Below are 14013 nucleotides of genomic sequence, written 5' to 3'. Positions count from 1 at the left end.
ATCCCTTTTCTAAGGATGTGGCCATAGTAGTTTGTATTTTTTACAGCTGTTGTGGCTGTAGTCTTGATGACCATGCAGTTTTTTTAAACTCCACACAACTGGGATTTGAAACAGCGACCCTCCTTGCTGTGTCACAACAGTGCTATCCACTATGCCTAACTTATGTTCACACTCACCCTCAACACCAGTAGTTATAAAGGGAGATAATGGTTAAAATATTTCCATGTACATCCGACACAAAATTCACGGCAAATATTTGCACTGCAGTTGATGAGCTCACCAAACGCCAGTGCTAATATCTAGAAATATTAGAAGTCATAAGAGAGTTGGTTGAGGAACTACACTTCACTGATGATAGCACACACTAAAATGCAGTCCAATCTACTTAACAGACTTTATTGTTATACACGTGCGAACAAAAACAGTTCCAGGATTGTGCACAAAACAAGTAATCCAGTCACTGGCTGCGAATCAGTGTAAGTTCCAAGTCCAGGTAAATGGTGGAAAGTCTGCTGTGGCGACCACTAATCAGGATCAGCTGAAAGAAGAACACATTTTAGAACACATTAGTTTGTCATTGGAGAGTGTGCGGACTAAACAGACGAGGCAACATCACTCCAGAAGAAATCAGTAATGCAACATTATGAAACCCAACACCATCGGCAGGATTACTTAAGCCTGACTGGTCTGGAGCAGACTAAAGGCCTTTGTGAAACTGAGTCTAAGCCTAATGAAATTACCATCAACCCTCACATCTTTTATTTGCTGTTTATTTCTCTCTACAGAGGATACAATGTAAGCTACGGGTTTCTTTTTGACAGGTATTTATTTTTTCATAGTCACTGTTCACAGTTCAAATTCATTTTCTTCCGACCAAAGGAATGTAAGAATGTGCTATAATTGATTTTGCCTATTTGTTTTCATTGATGCATCATGATTTAATGATTTCCTACCATTATTGTATTGTTCTTTGTTAGTTTTCTTTTGTTTTTTGGCATTGATCTCATTTAAAAAGATGTTAAATGATAAATAATACATCTAAATTGTTATCAACTTTATAAATCTTAATTATTATTATTATTATTATTATTATTATTATTAAGGTCCAGTGTAAGAATGAGTGAGTTCTCATGGTCAGACTGCTGATTGTAACAAATTTGAGGACTACGGTGGCCTTCACATACCAGAAAGTATGTTGTTCACCAACACCAGAAAAACACTCTCTGGAGTGTTTGTGGTGGCGCAAGATGGCGATCTCTGTAAAGCAAGATTCTTGATTACAGTACATGTAAAAGCCTTAGTAAAGCTTCTGACACCAAACTTGAGTTATTCTGAGTAATTATGAAAACAGTGCCTGCATCTCCGCACAACCAAAGTCTGGGTGATACTACACTGCGCCACATTGACCACTCCACTACTCAACAGGAATCAGCGTGTATCCCATCCACTGACAATCCTTTCTTTCTTTTTTTAGCAGCAGAATTAACTTTTGTAACTTTTCCTCTTGGCATTTTCATTGGCCGTTAGCACTAGCTCTATAGCTAGTAATAGTAGGAGCACATTACAGCTATGGTACTTCCTCTTTGACTTCATCAGGCGTGATGTAAAAAAGCATCTCTTCCTGTTTGCAGTACAGGAATGTCGGCTGTGCGACATTGGCAACGCAACACCACTTTACAGAGAAAGCTGCACACTGGAACTCTAAACTTGTTAAATTATGCCACATCAAGTTATGGTAATATAGGGCGGTCAAGTTCTGTCCTATTCCTATTTAAACTACTTTGAGCCCTTGTTGTTTCTCACACTCAATCGCAGCTGATGGGCGTCGAGTCCGTGAAGGTTCAGGTGTTTGGGTCCTAAAGAGGACCGGCTCTTATGATGCTTGCCACTGAAATACTTCTTGGTCATAACATCAGTCCATCTATCATGTATGTGGAAATTCTTTTGAGCGTCACAGGGAGGGGGGGGGGGGGAGTGGAGCTGGAGCCAACGTGAGCTGGAACAGGACGAGAGGCATGGATGGTGCACCACCAGTTAAGAACCTTTCTAAGCAACTTTCAGACTATTCGATTGTAGCCTGTTGGGTTTGAAATCTTGAAAGAAGGTCAACTTTTTCTCGTGCTAGATTCCTTTTTTGATGGTTGCAGGGCACGTAAATGCTCCGGCATCACCGTGCAACTCTAGTTGCAAAGAGCTTCTATCTTCAGGTTTAGCCATGGCTGCAGGTAATCGACGCACACGTCTTCCTCTTACTCCTCACTTTGTTCTTGGAGCATTTCGGCTAATGTTTCACTACTGCATTCTTTTGCCTCTTCATCCGTCTGTTCATTTGTTTCTTCTTGAGACGTTTCGGCAGTCGGTAACTCTAATGTTGCACTACCGCCGTCTTCTGCCGTTTCTTTCGTCTCTTCGTCCTTCTGTTTGTTTCCCTCTTCTGTTGTGTTGGCAGTTGGAATCACTAATGTTGCATTACTGGTTCCCGCTTCCATTTCATTTGCCTCTTCCACTGTCTCACAGTCAGTAAGGGTTCCACATTTTGCTTCTCCGTTTACCCACATCCCCACATACTGTTTGCCCTTTTCGGCAAAGTACAACTTTCCTTTGCCATGCTTCTCGTCATATTGCCATTCGCCTTCATACCAGTCGCCACCTATATATCGGATAATGCCCCTTCCGTGACGCTTATCCAACAGCCACTCCCCCATATACACGTCACCGTTCTCATAGTGCATCTCTCCCCAGCCACTGCGGTGGCCCTTCCTCCACTCCCCATGGTAATATGCTAAATCACTGTAAGCATATTTACCATGCCCATGCTTCTTCCCATTTCTCCACTCCCCAATGAACAACTGATTCCCCTTGGTGTATGTGCCATATCCATCACATTTCCCATATTTCCAGTCTCCTATGTAGTTGGCACCAGACTTCCAAACCTGTTGTCCCATCCCGTGCTTCATGTCGTTCTTCCACTCTCCTTTGTATTGATCTCCATTGAGCTCGTAAATTGTGCTCCGCGGTCCATGTCTCTGTGACCTTCTTTCCACCACTTTTGATGGACATCGAAGGAAATTGTTTTTCCGTAAAGGCATGGCTACTAATGCCGTCTGATCTAATGTGGAGTATGTAACCTTTATGATATTTGTGTTCAACACTTAAAAGGCAACATGACATCATCAAATCAATAGTGTTCATCTTCATCCGCTCATCCACGTCCGGGTCATCCTGGGGGCAGCACCACGTGTCTGTGCCAAAGCATGCCCTCTTTCAGCTCTGCAACATACAGTGCGTTCCATTTACCGTACTTTAGAAGTCAGAACTGGAGGTGACATCATCTTCGAGTTGATCACATGGACACAAATGTAGCTTGGCTAGTGTTGTGTCGGTCATGAGTGATTCGTTCGAAAGTACGAATCATTTGAGTGAACGAACTGACTGGGATCACTTCATGAACTGATTCGTTCCTTTCTTAGTTCAGTTGAGCTCAGCAGCGAGCGTGGCGGCTGGGAGTGGAACTGCCGCGTTCTGCGAATCACTCGTGAAGTCGTTCGCCGACGCCGTCGCTCACTCGTGAATCTTCGGCAAACAACGCCAGCCAAAGTGCGCCGAGCGGGGAGGGAGTGACTAGTAAGAAGAACTGTGTCTGCCGTGCTGCTGTGATTCGTGCGCGCTGTCAGTCACTGACTCAGTCATGATTCGCGAACGAACCGACACACAGAGAGCTGGAGAACTGTGGCTGAGGACGTGAATCTCATTCGCGCCGTCACTCACTCTATGACCCGCGGCGCGAACGTACTGCACTCAGGGAGGAGGTGAGTCACGTAGCAGGGCACTGGGCTCCTGCTTAGCACTGAACGATTCGATGAGCGAATCTTTTGAACGAATCATTTTAATGAACGGATTCTAGTGATTCAGTACACTCAAATGAACTGCCGATCCCATCACTAAGCTTGGCTAGCTAGCTATTATTAGCAATACCAGTCAAAAACACAGGAGGTTCCCAGATAGAATTTTGACAATACTATTGGCTGTGCCATGCCGAGGCGAGCCAGGACGATAGTGGAAAAAGAGTGTGTACAACTGACTACACATTTTCACACTAGTGTTTTTACTACCAAACAAGTGGCAGCCTTTCCTTTTCTTTCCTTCCTTTGACTTTCCAAGGTGGTAACCCAACTTGAGGAGGTCGTCCACTTAAAACTTTCAACTAGGAACTTGGAAAGTCTGCCCTCCAACTACACTTGGAAAATGCCAATAGCAACCATGTGGAGCACTTTACGCAGGAGTATACTGTGGCCACGTTGTACACTTGAGAAGTTGCCCTCTTCCTTGTGTCCTCTCCTGTTACACCAACTGTCCTCATGTTCTCCTTCACAAATGAAACAGAGACGTCCATGGTCTGGTGCTCGCTTCACAACCTAAGCAGAGTTCATAACACCGTTGGTAATGTTAGCATAAGCGTAAATAGTGAGAGTTGTGAGAGTTTCCAGTCAATTTGTATTTGTAAAATCTGTGTGTATTAATGGCCAACTATGTAAGCTATAATATCTGTGAAATAGTAGTAGTACCAGCAAAATACTGTATGAAATAATAGTATAGTACTAGCAGTAGCAGCAGCAGTAGTAGCAATAGCAGCAGAATCGGTACGCAAAGTAGGCTAAGTACTGGAAGTAATAACAGCAATACTAGTAGTAGTGGTAGGAACAATAGTGGTACTACTAGCAGAATTAGAAGAAGTAGTGGTAGTAGTAGTAGTAGTAGTAGTAATAGCAGCAGAATTAGGAGTCATAGTTAGCATTAGACGATGTTACAGCAGTACTAGTAGTAGAAGCAATAGTAGTAGCCGTAATTGAAGTACCAGCAGAATCAGAGGTAGTAGTAGCAGTCATGTCCTCATGATGATAATTCTTTGATAATATTAATTGGAAAAAAAAACCCTGAAAAATATGGAAGCATTATTAGATTATATGTATATGTATGTAGTAGTAGTATAGTAGTAGTTATAGCAGTAGTAGTAAAAACAGCAGTACTAGTAGTAATTGTTGGAGCAATAGCAATCGTAGTAGTATAAGCAGCAGAATAAGTAATAGTACGTAGTTACAGCAGTAGCGCTATACTAATTATGTTGCTATTATTACTAGTACTACCCCGCATTGTATTAGAAGTCGCAACAGCAGTACTAGTATCAGTAATAGGAGCAATAGTACTAGTCGTAGAAGTACCAGCAGTAGTAGTAGTAGTAGTAGTAGTAGTAGTAATAAGGATTCTAAGGATTCAAAGCTGTTATATTGTTGTCGATATAAAATCTTGTTATCCCTGCAATGAAACTCGGTAATAACAGCAGTACTTGTAGAAATCGTAGGAGCAATAGTAGTCCTAGTGGTATTACCAGTGGAATTCATTAATTAATTAACAGTAGTAGTACTAAGAGCACTAGTAGTACCAATAGTAGTGGTAAGAGTAGTACCAATGGCAGTAGTTGTTAATTTGTCAAACCTCTTGATAGACACCCAGTCCAGTAGGTGGCGGTAACGCGCCTGTAAGCCGGCTGCCAACCGCCAGTAAGTCGAACAGAAGAAGGAGATATTCAGTTGCGCCTCACGTGACGGTGACTCGGCTTCAGTCAGCTGATAAAACTCCTCTGTTGTTTCGTCCGGAACTCAAAGAGCTCAGTCACCGTCGAGTTTAACGACGTTGTGTGGTGGTGTTGTTGTTTTTTGCTCCGGGCACGATGAGGAATCTCTGCACACTGTTCGTTTTTGTGGTTTTAGCGCTGAACGTCGACGCGCTGGTTCGGTAAGGAGAGAAACTCGAAGTACACGTTAAGCTAGTAGTACACTGTTATTAACTGTGTGTGTGTCGAGGGACAACTATTGTTGTTGTTGTTGCATTGTTGTTGCATCATTGGGACATGTTCTTTGTTTAATCAACGTTTTTTGTAGCCCCAGTAGTCCTCATTGAGACAAAAACCTGGTTCTAATGACAAAAAAAGCGTTTAATGTTAGGCATTGGTTGGTTATGGATAAGGTTAGGGATACGGCTTTGTTTCGGTTGTCCAAATGAATGAAAGTCAGCGCAGAGTCCTGAGAAGAGTAGCTTCGCAAACGTGTGTGTCCATGTATTACTCATATTTTGGGGACGTAAAACTGTACAGTCACATTATGGGGACTTGTCTTCCAAAAAGCAAGTCCCCATAATGTAAATGACTATGTTTTATGGTCAGGTTGAGGGTAGTGTTAGAGATAGAGAGAGGTTAGGGTTCAGGGTGAGGATTAAGCCAGTAGTAATTATGGTTAAGGTGAGAGTAAGTCTCTAGGAAATGAATGTAAGTCAATGCAATGTCCCCTGAAGTCATGAAAACCTCACGTGTGTGTGTGTGTCTGTCTGTCTGATCTTGTGACTTTGATTCCGTCAATGTTGTTGCATCTGCTCTGTCAGCACATGAGGACTTTATTATTATCATCATTGTCAGTAATCAATGAAGTAGAACTGGGTCAGATGTTCTGATTTTTAAAAGTTAAAGTATCTCCAGGGCAGTTCATCCCTGAGAGCTGCCCTGACTGGATATGATCTATCTTGAGCTGGTTAATGTGAAACTCCCCCATAGATTAGCAGTTTCTGTTATATTCAGACCAGAACCTGTGGCAACAACAACCACACCCATTTAAATCACATTTTTCCCGTCATTCTGTTGCTCCCTTTTATTTTACCGTCTGTGGCTTGTCATGACCATGTGACTTAGTCATGTCCTCATGACAATAATTCTATGATAATACTAATTGGAAGAAAAAAAAACGGAAAAATATGGAAGCATTATTAGATGCCCTACTAAATAGTTGTCATTGTTTTTGTTTCGTTTTTCCCTCCTGTCCAGAATTCCACTGACGAAGTTCCGTTCCATCAGACGCGAGATGACAGACTCGGGGAAAAGTGTGAAGGAGCTCTTGGCCGACAAACACTCCTTGAAATACAACCTTGGCTTCCCTTCCAGTAATGCACCCACTCCAGAGACGCTGAAGAACTACCTCGATGTGAGCATCATTGTTTCCAGTCGTTGGCTTTGTTTCATCCATGTTTGCAGGTTTCTTGTCTCCAGCACTGATACAATAGCCATTTCTCCCCTTCAATATACATTTACACGTTTTTACGGTGAATGACTCTAAGCCTTTCCAAATCCTTTAGAAACAGGAAGTGCGTACACCATGACTTGACAGTAAATCTGACCAGAGTCATGTGAAGCAGAAGATTGCGTCAGGTTATTAATAACTTTCTTGTCCGGTAAAACGGCTGATTCACTGCGTGACTTGATGATCACGGTGACCTGTGTCCTAAAAACATGAGCTGAATGACACCATCAGCCAGGACTGAGCAGGTCATCGTCAAACCGAAACTGCAGTGTAATTGTTTTATCGTAGTGCATATGGAGAAGAAGGAGAAGTCCGTTGCTTCACTGTGCTTGTGTTATGTGAGGCAGAGGTTGAGAAATGTCCAGCTTTCAGAGCGTCGGCCAATCAATCTTTTCCAGCATTTACACTCGCCCGTACATGGGCAACATACAGCCCTGAGGCCAAAACCAGTTTTATCTTGTCCATGATGTCCTCACCATTTACCTCAAGTCGACTCCACTCAAATTATTATTTCTTAAACTTTTTTTTTATTGTCTTTTGCCTGTCCTACCATCCATCTACTTGTCATGCCGCCTGTCTTACCCTCTGACGTGTTCTGTCTGTTTCTCCTCTGAGTTTCAAACGTCCAGTTTCTTTTCCTGAGAGATTACAGTGAGCGTTTTGCTGAGGTCATCATGAGATTAGCTGCAGTCATGTGTTTCCTCAGTTGGATTATTTACCAGCAAGTTCCAGTTAAACCTCTACAAGCTGTCCAGACACTGATGTTTGTTTGAGATCCTAATAAATCTGTTTTTTTTTTTAACCAGGCTCAGTATTACGGTGAAATTGCCTTGGGAACCCCGCCTCAGACCTTCACCGTGGTGTTTGACACGGGTTCGTCCAACCTGTGGGTGCCCTCTGTTCACTGCTCCCTTCTCGACATTGCATGCTGTAAGTGCTGACGTTGTTTATACATCATCGGGGGGGGGGGGGGGGGGGCGACGCAGTGTCTGAGCTGCCATAAACACAACATGTCTGTTTTCACAGTGCTTCACCACAAATATAACTCCGCCAAGTCCAGCACATTCGTGAAGAATGGAACGGCCTTCGCCATCCAGTATGGATCTGGCAGTCTGTCAGGATACCTCAGTCAGGACACGTGCACGGTATGCACTCGTCTCACGCTGTATCCTCAAAGTGAACCGTGTGTTGCTAAACTTTTATTCCCGTTTCCAGATCGCAGACTTGGCAGTGGAGAAACAGGTTTTCGGAGAAGCCATAAAGCAGCCCGGCGTTGCGTTTATTGCAGCCAAGTTTGACGGGATCCTTGGAATGGCCTACCCTCGCATATCTGTGGACGGAGTGGCACCGGTCTTTGACAACATCATGAAACAGAAGAAAGTGGAGAAGAATGTCTTCTCCTTCTATTTGAACAGGTGGGAGCAAGTTTTGGCACTGAGTCAGAGTTCCAGAAACTACGGGTTCCTATTGGTCCTTGAAATCCTTGAAAGTTTGTGAATTTGGGGGAAACAAGAAGTGAGGTTGATATTTAGGTAAATGTCTCCCTTGTTTGTTACAGCGCCACCTTCTGCTCCATGCCCTGCATTGCTTGATGTATGTAGATTAGGCCTATGCAGGACAAATGTTGAGTTATAATTACTAGCGGTGTTGTGGACACTGTCTCTCTCTGTTAAGCAAGAGAGAGTAAATGATGACGAGATACCCGGGAAATTAAAATTCCAAGATCTCAGTCTCACCAAAGAAAATGACAAAGTCTGACTTTGACCAAGATCCCAAGGACAATCACGTGTCCAGATGCAGAGCGTGCTGCAAATAAATAAAAGTGGACGCCAATGGACAGAAGTCCTCCTCCCATCTATGGTGAGACTGCAGATTGTATCATACACTCACCCGTCCATTTCCAGAGAGCATCAGGTGGCCTTCACAAAGGCCTCTGGCTGGTCTGGCACAAAATGGCTGCCTCTGTAAAAGAAAGACCCTTAAGTACATTCTAGGGCTACAAAAAAACCAAACCTTTAATCTCAAAAATTATTATACACATTATGTATGAGTAGTATATTCAGTTTCTACCTGTAAAGAGACAGTGACTTTAACTTTGTTTTGAACACTGTGGTTGAACCTGCAGCAGTGAACAGACTCTGATAAAGCCACTGTTCAAACAGCAGCTGGTGATAATCTGCTGAAGAAGGTGGAACATTCCGCCGCCAACATGTTTTCACAGCTGTTGGAATCTGTACATTTCTCAGAGTAAATGTTAATGTTGCTTCATTATCTGCTTCTTTCAATTTTAGTTTAATTAATTGTAATGATTCAGTTCACGGAAAACTGCTATGCTGACCGCGCCCAACGTTGAGGAGGTACTCCTAAGTAATAGAGATGACGATGTGTTTCATGCCAAACTGAGTCGTGCTGGAACTGTATCAGCGACATTGTCTGACTTAGTGTTGTTCTCTTTCTCGGCAGGAACCCAGACACCTCGCCCGGCGGCGAGCTGCTGCTGGGAGGAACCGACCCCAAATACTACACCGGTGACTTCAACTACGTCAACATCACCCGAAAGGCGTACTGGCAGATCCGCATGGACCAGTGAGTCAGTGTGAACAGTCGGGTTTGGTTTTTAGACTCGGACCTAAAAGGGATTTATTTTATATATTTTTCAGGACAAAAAGCAACATAAATTTGTATATTTTAAGTTGAAACATTTTTTTACGGTTAGGTTGAGGGTAGGGTCAGCGAAAGGTTAGGGTCAGGGTTAGGATTAAGCCAGTAGTAATTATGGTTGAGGTTAGAGTAAAGCCCAATTTATACTTCTGCGTAAAGTGCTCTGCGTAGGCTACGTAGAGACTCTGCGTCGACGCAGAGACTGTCAAAGAGCCTCTGCGTCGTCTCCGGGTGCACGAAATATTTTTTAAGTGTCCGTCACTCCGTCAAGGGACTACGGAGACGGCAAGAGCTGCGATTGGTCCTCAGGACAGGCTGAGCGAAGCTGCTCTGTGCCGGCTCTCAGTGCGCTCCGGGCGTCCTGACAGAGGCGGTGCTGATCCCCGCCGATAACGCCGCTGCCGAACTATAAATACGTCATATCTATTCACACACAGCACATGTTTAGACTCTAAATGGCCAATTTATCGCCTCAAATTATCTTAAAACTGCGTTCCGTCACACAGAAAAGTGAGAAACGGCCACTGTTTCAACAACAACAGTCTTTCTCTCTCTTTCTTTCTCGGACGCCATTGCTCACTGTAGCCAGAAGCACAACAACCTTGCGCAGCGACCCCTACTGATCGGGCGGGAAATTGCAGCCAGTGTCCGTCACCACGACGCAGAAGTATAAATGCTCGAGGCGTCTCCGTGGTGACGCAGACGGATAACGCATACGCAGTCGGAGAAGTATAATGTGGCCTTAAGGCTGAATCCCAATTCCACCCCTTAGCCCTCCCCCTTCCCCCTACCCCTTTGTCGGAGTTCCCCTTGGCCCTCAAAACAGAGTTGAGGGAGCGAGGGGTACGAACGTTCCCCTAAGAAATGAGACACACCTCCATTACGTCATCACGTCGTCCGGACTTGACGCTCGCGGACTGCTACACCAACAAGCCGATGCGATGCTTGTTGATGTAACAATCCTAAAATGCCGTCCTCACAAGTAATGTCTGTTGCCTGGGCTATTTTTCTGTTTTTATGACTGTCAGCTGCTAACCAACGACATCGGCGGCGACGCTGTGAGGAGTGTTCACACACAGTTACAGCGACTGCAGACCCGCTGCATTACCATTACCATAGCCACACACACACACACACACACACACACACACACACACACGGTGCAGAGGGAGAAAGCTGCTCGCAGACAGAGCGGAGGAGAGCGGGGACAGAATCTCCTGTTCTGTCCTGAAGACGTAACTGTGCACTCCGGCACAATTTGTTAATGTTAAAAAAAATAGCGATAGCAGCTAGCTAACCACTTACGAAAGGAATGCCGGGATAGCATCGGCTACGACTAGCTAGTAATTCAAAACAAACTTGACTAGTGATTCAGAAACACCGTTGACAATTGAAGAAGACCGCAATACAATCATTACACATGACTGTCGTGATTAAAATACTGAAAATACATTAGTGCGAGTCTTTAACGGCCAGCTTTCAAACTTCGCTGACAGGTGACGCGGCGGAAGCTGCAAAATTCCTCAAAGCCCTCCGTTTCAAGTGTGGTCCTGATGAAGCTTCGTTTCGAGGGCTACGTAGCCCTTCGGCTTGGCCCTACCCCTTAACCCTTATGAGAAATGAGACAGCACTACCCCTCACATGAACGCGCAAAAACAAGGGGTAGGGGGAAGGGGAAGGGCTAAGGGGTGGAATTGGGATTCAGCCTAAGTCTCCAGGAATTGAATGCAAGTCAATGCAATGTCCCCTGAAGTCATGAGAACCTTGTGTGTGTGTATGTGAGACAGGTTGGTCGTGGGCAGTCAGCTGACTCTGTGCAAAGGCGGCTGCGAGGCCATCGTGGACACTGGTACGTCTCTGATCACCGGTCCCTCTGCCGAGGTCAAGGCTCTGCAGAAAGCCATCGGTGCCATTCCACTCATCCAGGGAGAGGTGAGTTAAAAGAGGGGCGGGGCCTCACCTGACGAGTGCAATTCAGTTATTAACCCATTGACGCCGGGAAAGCATTGCCGCATTTCTACCATTGGCGCCGGGAGAGCGGCTGCGCGATTTATACTACCATAGACGCCGGTAAAGCGGATACGTCAATTTTCGGGGGGTATAAGGGTTCCTCGCGACATTGTTTTGAAATCACTTTGCGCAAACATGGAGGACTTTGACAGCGGGGAGATTTCTGAAGGCATTGATTTTGAGGAGTTTCGTCTTCGATGACGTCATCGCTGATAACTTCGAACGCGCTGAACAAATCTACCAGGATTTATGGTTAAGACATAATTATGTTCGAAGACGACACGGTCGACGATAATGGCGATAATTACCACCGTAATCGACAGAGTGTTTACAACCGCGCACCAGGGTTGACGGTGGATTTACCTGCAGATGCCACAGCGCTGTAAGCACTATCACCGTCACATGTGAAGCAGACTGTTACAGTCATTACATGCTGTTCTTGTTCTTCACACACCATCAGGACTAAATCAAGGCACTGACACAAGTTGATATTACTTTGTTTTCTTACTGTTTTTAATTGAAAATAGTACTGTTCACTTTAATTTTACCTTTTTGTATCTAAATAAACTAAATTTCACAGGAAAGCCACAGGTGTAAGCTTTCAAACACTTTTTGAATTGTGTTCCTATATCTGCTACAGAGGCTGAGAAATCAGTCGTTTAGTAGACATTGAACCTCAGGTTTTGGAGGCATTTTCCCAGGCGCTTCAGGCCTTAATGGGGTAATCAATTTACTAAATTAATCGGACATTTGCTGGATCGAGTCCCCGTCTGGTCTCGATTGACCCTAGTGGGCGATGCCCAGAGAGGGAGAAGCCAAAAGAAAAGCTGTTAATATTATGATTCATAGCGTGAATGTGCTTTGTGTTTCAGTACATGGTGAACTGTGACAAGGTCCCATCACTGCCTGTCATCACTTTCACCGTGGGGGGGCAGAGCTACAGCCTGACTGGAGAACAGTACATCCTCAAGGTGAGTGCAGCAGAGTTTATCATCCAATAGGGGGCGATGGTGCAGTGCCCAGTCGCCCCCCCCTGCATGTAAAAATCCTGCTCCGTAGTTGTGGGCTGGTTTAAAGGACACAAACACACAAGTGTGGCTTTGTTTGCTGAGTCGCAGCTCAGAGGAAGCCGGTTTGTTTGTTTTTCACTCTGCTGCAGACCCTCGAATGTTGACATGGTGTTGGTAAACAAACGTAAAGTTATACTGCCTTGTAAATCAGATCAGGGAAGGAGATCAAGTACAAAGTTTAGGTTCTTTGATAAGGGCTGCAGCTAACAATTGTTTGACTTACCAAAAGGTTTCAGTTTCAATGAGTTCCTCGTTATATGGAGCAAAGAAACCAGCAAAATAATCACATTTAAGAAGCCGAAAAGTCAGAAAACTTCAATTAAAAATAATAATAATTCATTTAGTAACTGATTAATTGAATTGATGTTTGAGCCCTAAAGTAAATACACACATCAGGACCACACGGTTGGTGTAGTGCTACAGTTCCACGCAGCTCGGTTTGGTATAGTTTCCATAACTATAGCTCCTTATATAGCATAGCAACAGCTGCGTGAAACTGCTGCGTGGTTTTACACACAAACACACAAACTAGTGACTTGTAAAGCAGTCGTTTTCAGTGTAACTGAATCATTAGAATCAGTGGATTAAAAAGATTTGTTCACAGAATTGTTCAGTTTTTCCTGCAGATGGCGCTCTGCTACCTCCAGCACTGAGCATCAGACCCTCCCAGTGTTACACTAACTCGTGTTCAGTGTCACACACTGTACCTTTATTTTAAATCCTCGCAGCAGCAGCGGCATCATCTGTGTCTCTGTCCTCCAGGTGTCTCAGGCTGGAAAGACCATCTGTCTGAGTGGATTCATGGGTCTGGACATCCCCGCCCCCGCAGGGCCCCTGTGGATTCTGGGAGACGTGTTCATCGGTCCGTACTACACCGTGTTTGACCGAGACAACGACCGCGTGGGCTTCGCCAAGTCCGTCTAAACAATTGCCCTGTTCAAAGAGGAAAAGTACAAAAAACATCCGAGCTGCACACGTTTTTTCCGTTGCTTTGCAATCACTCGGTATTTAGCAATAGACTGCGTGTCGAGCTTAAATGCACTGATCTGCACTGGTGTGTGTTTGTGTGAAAGAGACTGATGATGGATGTTCAGATTTGATCATGGATCAGCTGATTGTATCAATATAATACTGCCTCGTGAAGTGAT

At 44.4% G+C, this 14013-nt stretch overlaps 1 protein-coding gene and 1 long non-coding RNA gene across 2 annotated transcripts in view; one reads left to right on the top strand and one right to left on the bottom strand.

Moving 5' to 3' along the window:
• Nucleotides 1-464: 464 nt before the first annotated feature.
• LOC310936753 lies at nucleotides 465-13686 on the bottom strand. The gene is made up of 3 exons (XR_014593010.1): nucleotides 13573-13686; nucleotides 9015-9086; nucleotides 465-538 (listed from the first exon to the last, which is right to left on the bottom strand). It is a non-coding gene; the product is annotated as an uncharacterized lncRNA (long non-coding RNA).
• ctsd (cathepsin D) overlaps nucleotides 5612-14013 on the top strand; it is an 8528-nt gene continuing 126 nt past the window's right edge. Inside the window, exons 1-9 of the mRNA XM_083900883.1 lie at nucleotides 5612-5793; nucleotides 6872-7028; nucleotides 7931-8054; nucleotides 8151-8269; nucleotides 8340-8539; nucleotides 9588-9710; nucleotides 11573-11717; nucleotides 12668-12766; nucleotides 13628-14013. The exon at nucleotides 13628-14013 is cut by the window's right edge and continues 126 nt beyond it. Of these exons, the coding sequence (XP_083757009.1) occupies nucleotides 5729-5793; nucleotides 6872-7028; nucleotides 7931-8054; nucleotides 8151-8269; nucleotides 8340-8539; nucleotides 9588-9710; nucleotides 11573-11717; nucleotides 12668-12766; nucleotides 13628-13789 (1194 nt within the window). The 5' untranslated portion in view covers nucleotides 5612-5728 and the 3' untranslated portion in view covers nucleotides 13790-14013. The remainder of the gene's footprint in view (nucleotides 5794-6871; nucleotides 7029-7930; nucleotides 8055-8150; nucleotides 8270-8339; nucleotides 8540-9587; nucleotides 9711-11572; nucleotides 11718-12667; nucleotides 12767-13627) is intronic.

This window comes from Microchirus variegatus (genome assembly GCF_963457635.1).
Source record: "Microchirus variegatus genome assembly, chromosome: 14".
NCBI lineage: Eukaryota > Metazoa > Chordata > Actinopteri > Pleuronectiformes > Soleidae > Microchirus > Microchirus variegatus.
This window is presented reverse-complemented; position numbering and strand designations above follow the sequence as displayed.